The following is a 12,745-nucleotide window of genomic DNA, read 5'->3' on the forward strand; positions in this document are numbered from 1 at the left end:
GTTTCTCTCTTCACTGCCATCTTTATTTTTACTCTTTCTATAAAAAGCTGATTTCAAGATGTGGTTCAATGTGCTGCTGTCTACTTTATAATTATATGCATGTCGTTTCCTGTTGGAAGTGAAATATGGAAGTGTATTTTGTAGTTACTGATGCTAATGTAAATATGTCTGGAATATAAACAGGATATTCTTTTTCTTACCCACCATGATATTCTGGTTAAACAGGTTCCATCTTGATTGACGGGCTTGTGATGTTACAGTTGTACAGGGAGTTACAGATCTCACCCAGTATTGACCAGATGTCAATAAAAGCATGTCAGCCCATGTACTGCAGCTCTTTTAAAGACTCGAACAATTCACTTTTTAGTCCCAGGCTACTGCTCAACAATTGATTTGTTTTGGCTGCTTAAGGGGCTGTTCACACAGAATGTGTTTAAAAGAGATTTTGGACAAAAGTGTGTTTTCTGATGCAGAAAAACAGAACTGTTTTTAGCTTGACACAGTGCATTAACACAGCATTCTTGCATGAGATGGCCAAAAAAAAAGTCAGTCATGTCTATCTGAGAATGTGGACACAGGATGTTAGATTTATCCTGTATCTCATGTTGACTGAACATAGACTTCAGACTGTCTGTTGTATTAAACTTAAATTTGTTTGTGTTTTCATTTCAGATCAACACCACTGACGACGAGAGGGATAGTAGTAACCCTTTTCGATTTTCTAACATCGGTGTGGAGAAATTTCTAGAACTCAACTCGGAGCAGAATCACGATGACTACTGCTTAGCCTATGTCTTCACAGACAGAGACTTTGATGATGGAGTCTTGGGTCTGGCCTGGGTCGGGGCTCCTTCAGGTACGATCAGAGATGCACATACAAAGTCTTTCTAATTTTGTTTCCTGAGAGGTTTTATGTGTCTGAGTGACCTAAATTAGTGTCTGCTAGTCTAAAATGAAATCAGCATATGTGTGAGGAGGCAGGGCGGGGCTGAAGAACTGTGAATCAGATGTGTTGTTTACGAGTGTCAAAACTGATGCTTGAATATGAGACTGGTCATGTTGTCTCCATTAAAGGATTAGTTCACTTCCAGAATAAAAATTTCCAGATAATGTACTCCATGTCATCCAAGATGTTCATGTCTGTCTTTCTTCAGTCGAAAAGAAATTAAGGTTTTTGAGGAAAACATTCATGGATTTTTCTTATAGTGGACTTCAATGGTGGCCAACGGGTTGAAGGTTGAAATTGCAAATTGCAGTGCAGCTTCAAAGGACTCAATCCCAGCTGAGAAGTAAGGGTCTTATCTAGAGAAACGGTCATTTTCTAAAAAAAAAAAAAAAGTATATTTTTTTTACACTTTTAAACCACAACTGCATGTCTTGTACTAGCTCTGTGATGCGTGTCTTCATGCTTTATGTAATAGTCCATGAGTTCAAGCTAGTGAAAGTCAAGCATTTGTGGTTAAAAAGTATATGAATGCTATTTTTCATTTTAATAGAAAATGACGTTTTGCTAGATAAGATCTGTGTTCCTCAGCTGGGATCTTGTAGAGCCTTTTGAAGCTGCATTGAAACTGCAGTTTGGACTTTCAACTTGTTGGCTACCATATTGAAGTCCACCATACGGAGAAAAATCCTGGAATGTTTTCCTCAAAACCTTAATTTCTTTTAGACTGAAGAAAGAAACACATGAACATATTAGATGACCTAGGGGTGAATAAATTACTACTAATCCTTTAACCTCAATAGATTGTGTGTGCATGCACTACGCTATACTTTGGAACCATAACCTTTCCCTGAAGTTAGCGAAATGTATCCTTTGCAGAAATTTGTAAAATCAATTGAATAAATGTATATATTATTAAAAATAACAGAAGTCTGCGAAATTTAGATATGTGTTTACACTGCCCTCCAAAGGAAAAGTGGGGTTTTGGACAATATTGGCATGAATCCTTTTAAATCTGTGATAATTTTGCACTGATAAGGGACAACACAAACTAAGAAAACATATTTTATTACATAAACAGTTTATACATAGAAAAATGTAAATTTTCAATTCATCAAAATATCCACCATTAGCAGCTATTACAGCTCTGCATAATCTGGGCCTGAATTCATTGTATTCTAAACTTAATTGGCAAATTAATTGTTGAAGTTTAAACCAGTAACCAGGCATCACAGCTGGCAAAGGGGCATGTCTGACTTTGACATGTATATATTGCCATTATTATGTAATCAAAATAAAAATTATTATTGCTGGTCTTCAATGATAATGTCAAGTTACTTTAATGTATTTGCACCAAAAAATTATAAGGATTTATGCTGATATCATCCAAAACCACATTTTGCCAGGGGTGTTTCCAAACTTTTGGAGGGCAGTGTAAATGGCATTGATTCTATTTTGTTCTGTGTTTTCTGTGAGATGTTTTATTTAATTTTGGAAGTTATGTAAACTGCATTAATCTCAAGGTAAAGAGAAGTTAGACAAGGACAGCACTGCATCCAAGCTTTGCATACAGAATAGGGCCATAAAACTGAGTACAACTTGCCTTTCAGCTTCGCTTGATAAAAACCCTATTAGTGTTTTTACATATTTGCTTTTCTTTAACACAAACATGCAATAAACACAAACATTTATTCACCTTAAAAGTGAGTTTCTTTTCATGACTTATAGTGCATGTTTGTGTCTTTTAATCTATTCATGTTGTTAGGGAGGTGTATATCTCTCACCTCTTTGGCATAGTCACACTGTGAGATCATTTTGAGAGTTTCAGTTCACTTTTCTGCCTGGTGCACAGACATTAGCACACCGATACACAGCTTGTTGCATTAAAAGTTTTTGCTTAATTTATTTTAAAACGGTTTTGTTTAATTTTTGTGTTTATTTTTATTCAATAACTCAAATTTATGAGCATTTATGTTGTCTTGTTTAATGTGTGCAGTGTCTTGAAGGCTTATTAAGATGCTTAACCTATTGTAAAGCAGTTGAGTCCTCATTAGAGTTAATTGTGCTTTTGCACCAGATGGGACTGGATGATTATGCATATTTCAGTTTTTAGTTATGATATGAATATTCTGGAGCATAAAACAAGCTCATATCTACATAATGAGTTTTAAATGTCACCTAAATCGGTAAATGATAGTAAGATTTAAGTCTTTGATGGAGTCTTTCTCTTTGCACTCCAAATAAAGAGCTTTCTGGAACTATATTTGTGACCCTGAACCACAAAATCAATCTTAAGTCGCTGGGGTATATTTGTAGCAATAGGCAAAAATACATTGTATGGGTCAAAATGCTCGATTTTTCCTTTATGCCAAAAATCATTCGGATATTAAGTAAAGTTGTATCTCAACCAACCAAATATTGTCCCAAGAAACCATACAGCAATGAAAAGCCTATTTATTCAGCTTTCAGATGTATTAATTTCAGTTTTTTTAAAAAAATTTATGACTGGTTTTGTGGTCCGTGGTCACATTTATATGCTATATTTATTATAAACAAGGCCTGACACTTAAACATTGTTCTTGAGGGGGAAACACACACACATACTCACAAACATCCTGTCAATCAATACAGGTAAATTAGCATTGTTAAAGTCTGCTGTTTGGTCCCGCTCCGCCTAGTCACCAGGGACGGCAGCAATTGCTGTCTTTGTGAACCACTGAGCTGAGTGAACAAACTAATCAGCCTTCATGTTTGTTTTTGTATGCATGCGCGTTTGTATCGTTAGGCCGGGAACATAAGAGAAAATGAATTCAAACATGCTGACAATTTGATGCTGTGCTCGGGTGTATTTTGTATACTTTGTATACTCTCAGTGTGCTGATGTAATAATCTGTGATAAGACTGATTTGAATAGTTGAATTACAATATGCTTTAGATTCAGTTCAAGTTTTTTTCCACCAGTGCCATCCTTTAAACCAATAGCTTTCAAACTTTAAGTTATTGCAATAAAGATTCATAGAAATGTGTTGCCCACCTGGCATGCAAATTATTTTGCCAGTACACTTTATTGGTTTTATTTAGTCTAATTTGAGCAGAAGTTGTGTGGGAGTGCTATCGCACAGAACATTTTTACAGGTACTAGTGTTCTGATGGCAGAATGGCGTGTGTCTTTGTCCTCTGTCTATGTGTATGCAACGCTGGATGTTTGTATTTAATGCTGTTTGTTTCTTTTGTGGGTGCCTGAGCCACAGCTACAGTGAGATCATTTTTACACTTCTCAGAGTTGACTGATTATTTAAATTTAAACACGAGCATCACCAAACAATATTTTGCAAATATTCCCTCTCCAAATCTTCCACTGGTTGGAGTCGGTCTTGACTCATTCCCAAATCATTGGTTAAGCCAATGTTGCTGTGCCAGCATGGTTGGGACACTCAAACTGGTTTTGCAAGTTAAATTGGGACAGAAGTATGGAAGACGAATTAACATTAATTACATTTACTTGAATGTCTGACGGTCTGAGTGACCTTTATATAAGTGTTTGAGTAGAGCATACAAAAAGGGTCCTTTAATTCCTTTATGATTTCACCATTTGAGGATGATGAGGATAATGATACCATCACATAGAAATGTTAATGTTTTAATTTATGCTTCCCTGGTTTCAGGCAGCTCTGGTGGAATCTGTGAAAGGAATAGACAGTACTCTGATGGGAAGAAGAAGTCTCTGAACACCGGCATTATCACAGTGCAAAACTATGCTTCCCACGTTCCCCCTAAAGTGTCCCACATCACCTTCGCTCATGAGGTCGGACATAACTTCGGCTCTCCGGTGAGTCCTTCTCACTTTATGTGCAGCATCCTTGAGAGAGTAGCAGTAGACAACACATCTCAGCTGAATCCTTTATGAACAAATTAATTTTACTCTCTAATGCTCTGAGAATAAAGCACACCTTACAGTACTGCCTTTGAGACCTTCAAATTGTCAGATTCATCTAGCCGGTCTTTTATAGTAGCTTGACCTCATATTTTGTCAATCCACTGTAAATCGTTTCAGTTTAAAAGCAATTGCCAAGAATTGGCCCATGTCCCACTGAAAAGTAGTGGTGGATATTTTCTGAGTAGTTTTATATTGTAGCTGCAGGCCTATTACCATCTTGTTTCTGCCAAATACACTACCAGTCAAAAGATTTTGAATGTGTTTTTTTTTTTTTTTTTTTTTTTTTTTTTAAGAATTCTCTTCTGCTCACCAAGCCTGCATTTATTTGATCCAAAATACAGCAAAAGCAGTAATAATATAATGATGCAGAAATAATGTAAAATAATGTAATAATGCAATAATAATGTAAAATAGTACTGCTTTCTATTTGAATATATTTTAAAATGTATCTTATTCCTGTGATTTCAAAGCTAAATTTGCAGCAACATTACGCCCGGTCTTCATTGTCACATGATTCTTCAGAAATCATTCTAATATGCTGATTTGCTGTTCAAGAAACATTTGTAATTATTATTATCAGTATTTAATTAGTTTGTTTCAGGATTTTTTGATGAATATAAAGATCCAAAGAACAACATTTATCTGAAATAAAAAGCTTTTGTATCATCATACGCTATAGCTTGGAGGGTGTTATAGAAATTAATACTTTTATTTAGCAAGGATGCTTTATATTGATAAAAAGTTATGATAAAGATATTTATAATATTACAAAATATTATCTTCTGAAGTTTCTGTTCAAAGAAACCTCATCAAAGAAACCTGAAAAAAATTCTACTCATCTGGTTTCAAAATAATAATAATAATAATAATAATAATAATAATAATAAATGTTTTTTGAGCAGCAAATCAGAATATTAGAATGATTTCTGAAGGATCGCAAGACTGGAGTAATGATGCAATTCACAGAAATAAATTACATTTTAAAATATATTCTAATATATACAAATCTATTTTAAATAGTAAACATATTTCACAATTTTGCTGTTTTTGCTGTACTTTGGATCAAATAAATGCAGGCTTGGTGAGCAGAAGAGACTAATTTAAAAAACACTGAAATCTTACTGTTTAAAAACTTTTGATTGGTAGTGTACATATAGTTCAGTTGCAAAGAGAATATTTTTTTAGAATAATAATTAGATAATTTAGTTTATAAAGCACTTTTCTCACATTTAGAAGGTTTTTAGAAAGATTCATAGGGACAGAGACCAGCTGGCCACCCAGTTGAACATCAGCTTGGCCAGGCTCCTTAAACCAGCTTAGCTTTATTCTGATCTAAGGGGTTTTCAGCAGGAATATGACCGCAATCTGTTGTACGTGAGAAAAATTAGAATGCTAAAATTGACTGAGCAGAGAGAATTGAGCAGGATGACACTCCTACTTATTTCAAGAAGCATCCTGAGATTATTAATGTCACAAAAAATCAGAATCTCATTTTAACATCTTTTTTTTAGTGTCCAGTCCCCATTGTAATGGTGCAAAATGTGCATTACCTGCACATATTGCAGGGAGAGCACCCCCTTCTGGCCGTAGTAACACCTCCAAAAGCAACCTTAGGTTTTTATGTTCATTCTGGTACTGGGCTTCCACCCCTTCTTAGCTTCAGGCAAACACTGCAGGACAAGCTGCTGGGATAGTAAATATTTCAAGTGTGTTTGTGCATTTGTTACTCATTACACGTCTTTTTATCTCTGTCTTCCAGCATGACTCAGGAAGTGATTGCACTCCAGGAGAGTCAAAGACTCAGGACCAGAAAGAAAGAGGCAACTACATCATGTATGCCAGAGCCACGTCGGGAGACAAGTTCAACAACAACAAGTTCTCCATCTGCAGCATTCGCAACATCAGCCAAGTGCTGGATAAGAAGAGATTCTCCTGCTTTGTTGGTGAGATTTTAACTTCCTATATGAATATACTGTAAAAAAAAAATGCACTGGTAATTTTCTGACAGCAAATTATCCAGTAATTTCTGATAACCCTAAAACACAATGCAAGTGCAAAATTCAAAATACAGCTAAAACACCTGTAAAAAAAAAAAAAAATGCAGAAAATTCTTTCATATTAATACAGTACATTATGCCCTACTTTGTCCGATTTTTGTATGTCACATGATTGTGTGGAGTAGTGCTTATAAGGCTCTCGGCTGGTAACCAGGAGCGAACCGTGAGCTATCACGGCGGTGGCTTGAAGTGAGGCACTTAACCTCAGATGGCTCCAGGAGGAATGTCATTGTAATGAGCTCATGGCGCCATTCTGTAGAAATGTTCCATCAAAGTCTCAAAAAAACTGATTCCATCAGCCCTGATCAAGCGGCAGACGATTTTTTTGTTCTTGATTTTTTTGAGTCTCCCTTTCTCTCTCTTACTGTCTTGTTCTTTTGCAGAATCTGGACAGCCCATTTGTGGTAATGGTTTGGTTGAGGCAAATGAAGAGTGTGACTGTGGTTATAGCGATCAGTGCAAGGACAAATGCTGCTTTAATGCCAATGAGCCAGAGGATAAGAAGTGTAAACTGAAACCAGGCGCTAAATGCAGGTGCGCAAGAAGAACTTTTAACAATCTGTTTAACCACTGTGTTTGTTAATAAACTCAAACTATTCAAATTTGTTTTCATTCATTTAAAATTAAAAATGTAAAATAAAATACAGATGTTGCCTTGGTAACTAACTGAAATAAGTTTAAGTTGAACTATTAAAATAAAAGAAATAAAATTTAAACCTAAATAAAAGTATTTTTGAAAAGTTATTTTTTAAATGACCAATGCACATAAACTTAAAAAAAAAAAATAAATAAATTAAAAAAAAACAATTTTTATATAAATGTTACTAAAATAACTGGCTTTAACATCGTAACGTCACATCTTACAGCCCTCTATTTTTGCTTAACAGTCTAGTTGGCTGATATACTACTATATATGCACATTAAGGTGTCAAACTACTACACTGTAGTTTATTTGAAATATCTATTTATCATAGTTTATTTGAAATATTTTTACCACCTGTATGTAACTGAGGTTAAACTTAAAGGTTAAACTTGCATTAACAATACTTTATCATTAGTAGTATTTTTGGCAACACTTTACAATAAGGTTCCATTAGTTTATGTTAGTTACTTTAGCAACATGAATGAACAATGTGATACGATAAGAACTATACATATATTACAGTATCTATTAATCTTTGATAATGTTAAATACAGTTGTTTATTGTTAGTTATGTTAGTTGATAGTGCATTAACTAATATTAACAAACACAACTTTTGATTTTAATAATGCATTAGTAAATGTTGAAATTAACATGAACTAAGGTTAATAAATGCTGTAGAAGAGTTGTTCATTCTTAGTTCATGTTAGCTAATGAACCTGATTGTAAAGTGTTACCGTATTTGTATTTTTTTTTATTTATTTATTTATTTTTTTTTTATAATTAACACATTTTCACTAAGTGCAATACATAATTTTTTCTTGCACTTTTCTCTTGCAGTCCCAGTCAGGGTCCATGCTGCATGCCAGAGTGCACCTTTGAGTTAAGCAACGTGAAATGTAGGAATGAGTCTGAGTGTGCTCTTCAGGGCATGTGCAATGGAAACTCTGCTCAGTGCCCCACCTCAACGCCTAAAGAAAACTACACATCCTGCCACTCAGAAACCCAAGTCTGCCTTAATGGGGTATGCGCTGCATCATGACATGTGTGCTCATTTTGTACAGTGCCTATAGAACATGTTTGCTCTCTTGGACTTGACAATGCTATGAAAAGACTCAATGTCAAGAATTTAATGTCAAAGTGTAAACAGATTTTGGGTTTAATAACTGTAATACAGTTTGTTCAGTTTGTTTTTAAATTGGCACAAAGGAATATTTTCATGTTGGCCCAAAAGAATACATGTGACGCATTGAATATTTCTTACTGTATATGTGCATATGTGTGTGTAATCGCAATCTTCGTTTTAAGGACATTTTGTCTGAGAACGTCATTTTTTTTTTTCTCTTTTAGGTTTGCTCTGGCTCTATCTGTCAGAAGTTTAAACTAGAAGTTTGCACTTGTGCCACAGAGGAGGGGAAAGACGACACAGAGCTGTGTCATGTGTGCTGTATGGAAAAGGGTGAGTAACATATGTTGTTACTGCTATTGTTCTCCAACATACAGTCCAGACCTCAACAAATCAGCTTTTTTTTAATGGTCAGAAAACATTTTTGAACAGCTACCCGCTAAAGTATTTTAACAGTATTTTTTTCAATCTTACTAATCTCATTCTTTCTTTTTGTCTTTGTAGGTCAACCCAACACTTGCAGCAGCACTAGCTCAGAGAGATGGGCTAGGTTCTTTAACAGAAAGGTCGCCACGTTACAGCCTGGCTCGCCTTGTAATGACTTCAAAGGTTACTGTGACGTCTTTATGAAGTGTAGGCTGGTGGATGCTGATGGCCCTCTGGCAAGACTTAAGAAGGCCATTTTCAACCCTGAGCTTTACACAAGCATCGCACAGTGGATAGTGGCAAGTGTCTCATTTATGTAATCCCTAAATACGTGTTCCCTGCATTTGTTTGCGGCTTTAATCGCTGTGAACGACATGACAGGTGATATTTCACACACCAGTGTTATTTATCTCATTTTAATATTTGTGTTTTAGGAGCATTGGTGGGCAGTTCTTCTAATGGGCATTGCTCTCATCATGCTAATGGCTGGGTTCATCAAGATCTGCAGTGTGCACACACCTAGCAGCAATCCTAAGTTACCCCCACCCAAACCACTGCCAGGTAATGTTCCTCAAATAATCCACATCTAAATCACAACCTTGCACAGTCAGAAATGAACCTTTTCATTAAGGGGCAACATTTGCAGTTTTTACTTTCGTAAGGGCAATTTTTATAATCACCTTATTATAATCACCATACTATGGGTTAGTTTTACTAAACAGGGCAAATTAGCGTGAGAGCGCAATTTCAAAACAGCACCGTCAGCACCACAGACGCAACATCTCATTTACTTATTGACCAACGCAATACACCAAGCGTAGGGCAAATTAGTGTAGTTGCAAATAAAGAATAAAGCAATAAAGAAGCAACAGAACCGGAGGCCAAAAATGAAGGTTTGCTAGAAGTTTTGCTTGACTTGGTATTGCGTGACTCCTAGTTGAGGGTTTCAGGTCATCTTTTATTTCCTGAAGCAAATTAAAAATAACAGGCTTGGTAAACGATATGTTCGGATAATGTGATCTTCTGGCATTCCAAATAATAAGAAATATGTGTGGAAAAAATCCTTTCCCTTCTACCACACACTCTCGGTTCTCTGCAGTGCCTCCTCCTAGCAACAATAAATGCAGCCATTTCAAGTGCAAAATAGTTCAAGACATGCTTTTTTGGGGGCGTTAAATAATGGCGCAAATGCCAGAATTTTGACGTGCACAGACGTTAGTAAAACGCGTTGTGTGATTCATTTGAATACTCTCCTCCCATAAATTTTCTGTCTGAAAGGAAACAAATGCATTTTCAATAAGGTCAGGCGCAAAATAACTGTGTTCACGCCTTTTCAGCACTAATTCATCACTGCGCATCTTTAGTAAAACCTGACAGTACAGTTTTAAGGTTTTGCTCTTGCGCAAACTCTTAGTAAAACTGGCCCTATGTTGCAGTGTTAATTTCTTCAACCAAGACGACGGCGAAAAATATTCGTTAACTAACATTTTTTCTGTGACTAAGATGAGACGTTGACGAGCTAAAACTAATATCTGATAATAAAAACTATGACAGAATTTATGCCGCGTCTTCGTTAACAAGACAAGACGGGACTAGAATGTTATTTGAGGACTATGGGACATTCAAAATACTTCCTATAGGTTAACTGTCTTGTCTTTTGAAATGTGCGTCCCTGTCATTGGATCATAAGGGACATCTAGTCTCGGTATGACAGCCGCAAACAGCCGGCTACCAAAACGCAAGCTTGCGATCTGAAACAATGGCCTCAACACCCCAAGGGTTAGCGATAGGGTGACCAGATGTCTTGAAGGGACAGTACTCCTAATGAAATACCTATCTGTGTCATTAATTATAACCAAAAAAAGATGTTAAATAAATGTATACATATTAAGTAAACCTACTGTAACTGAAAAATGAATTTATTTTTTATCTCTACCCAGAAATGAAAATTGTCATTCCATTGTTTATTCCAGTTTTTCCAAATTCAATCCTTGATTCAAATTTCTCATAAGCTAAATTGATTTGGCATAAAGAGAGAAGAATTAATGACTATTTTTGTTTGAAGACTATAAAATGGCTACCAAAATAAATGTTGGTAACTACATTTTGGCTAAAAGTAATGACAAAAGTTGACAAAATTGTAATGACTTTTCGTCGACTAATATTATAAAAGACTCAAATGACTAAAATGTGACTAAGAATATTAAGCATTTTCGTCTCGAGATAAAGACTAAATCAAAAATGCCTGTCAAAATGAACACTGCTATGTTGTCTTTAATGTAAAATAGTTAAATTTACACAATTACTTAAATCAATATTTTAAACTGATGTAAATAACAATAGACTGTTTAAAATAGACTGTTCTAAATTACACATGTAAAAACACAGGAGCTCATAGGGCTGCAATATTATGACAAAAAAACATTATTGCAGATTATTTCTCTTTATAATGTAATGATTTGTAATTGGCCTATCAGAAAAAAATATAAAATGTTTTTGTTTCATTTTAGGCACGTCACATTCTGGTTTCACAGACAAACATGCCATGACGTTAGCCTAGTCTAGCACAAGTTATGCAAAAACTCCTGTTATGATCCCTGAGGCTACAAAATAAATTTTTTATTTGCCTCGTATCTGCGCTATTGTTTATGATGAGGGAATTCGCAAGTGTACGCATTTATTAACAGCTCTGGAATTTTCAGCGCTGACTAATCAAAGTGCCTCTGATTGGCTAATGCATTTCTTAACTCAACAGAAATACATTTCATCGGTTATAAGGCTCATCGCTGCACAAAACAGTAAAAAGCAATCTGATGCAGTGTGAGCAGATCTAAATGAATGAAACACTTTTCATTCATTTTCAGATTTCTTTTTAATGTGGACAGCTGTAATACAATGTCTAATTGTGCACAATTTAGTTGTGCCTCAGACTTCCTCCTACTAAAGCACAGCCAGGAATATATGCCAGATGACCACGACACGTATAGCGCATCTATATACTATTACTAGACATTACATAATTCACTTTTAGCAGATAAATGCATTTAAAATTCAGGCTTTCTCTTCCAAGACGAAAACGGGCAGACTTGGTTTTTGTCCAATCAAACGCTCTGTAGAATGGGAACTAGCTTGTTGAGTACTTTTTGAAGTTTTGATGTGAATGTTTTGTATATGCATAAAGCAGATTTACACTACCAGTCGAAAGTTTTTGAACACTAAGATTTTAATGGTTTTTAAAGAATTCCCCTCTGCTCACCAACCCTGAATTTCTTTGATTCAAAATACCTTTTTTCTTTTGAATATATTTTAAAATGTAATTTATTCCTGTAATTACAAAGCTGAATTTTTAGCATCATTACTCCAGTCACATGATCCTTCAGAAATCACTCTAATATTCTGATTTGCTTATTATTCTTATGTTGAAAAGAGCTGAGTATTTTTTTCCAGGATTCTTTGATGATCCAAAGATCAGCATTTATCTGAAATACCATTCAAAAGCTTGGAGTCAGCATATTCAGTTTATTTGGGAAAGAATTTGTAGAAATTAATATTTTTATTTAGCAAGGATGCTTTAAAAAGACATTTAGAATTTCAGATAAATACTGTTCTATTCAT

General features: G+C 35.1%; 1 protein-coding gene across 2 annotated transcripts in view; it reads left to right on the plus strand.

The window, feature by feature from the left end:
• Nucleotides 1-12,745, plus strand: part of adam10a (ADAM metallopeptidase domain 10a) — a 66,804-nt gene that overhangs the window by 52,163 nt on the left and 1,896 nt on the right. For both annotated transcript variants that reach the window (XM_051114871.1, XM_051114872.1), the window contains exons 8-15: nt 673-856; nt 4,609-4,772; nt 6,640-6,823; nt 7,321-7,471; nt 8,419-8,602; nt 8,929-9,037; nt 9,209-9,429; nt 9,565-9,691. In XM_051114871.1, the coding sequence (XP_050970828.1) occupies nt 673-856; nt 4,609-4,772; nt 6,640-6,823; nt 7,321-7,471; nt 8,419-8,602; nt 8,929-9,037; nt 9,209-9,429; nt 9,565-9,691 (1,324 nt within the window). The remainder of the gene's footprint in view (nt 1-672; nt 857-4,608; nt 4,773-6,639; nt 6,824-7,320; nt 7,472-8,418; nt 8,603-8,928; nt 9,038-9,208; nt 9,430-9,564; nt 9,692-12,745) is intronic.

The sequence above is a fragment of the Labeo rohita genome, chromosome 7, assembly GCF_022985175.1.
Source record: "Labeo rohita strain BAU-BD-2019 chromosome 7, IGBB_LRoh.1.0, whole genome shotgun sequence".
Taxonomy (NCBI): Eukaryota; Metazoa; Chordata; class Actinopteri; order Cypriniformes; family Cyprinidae; genus Labeo; species Labeo rohita.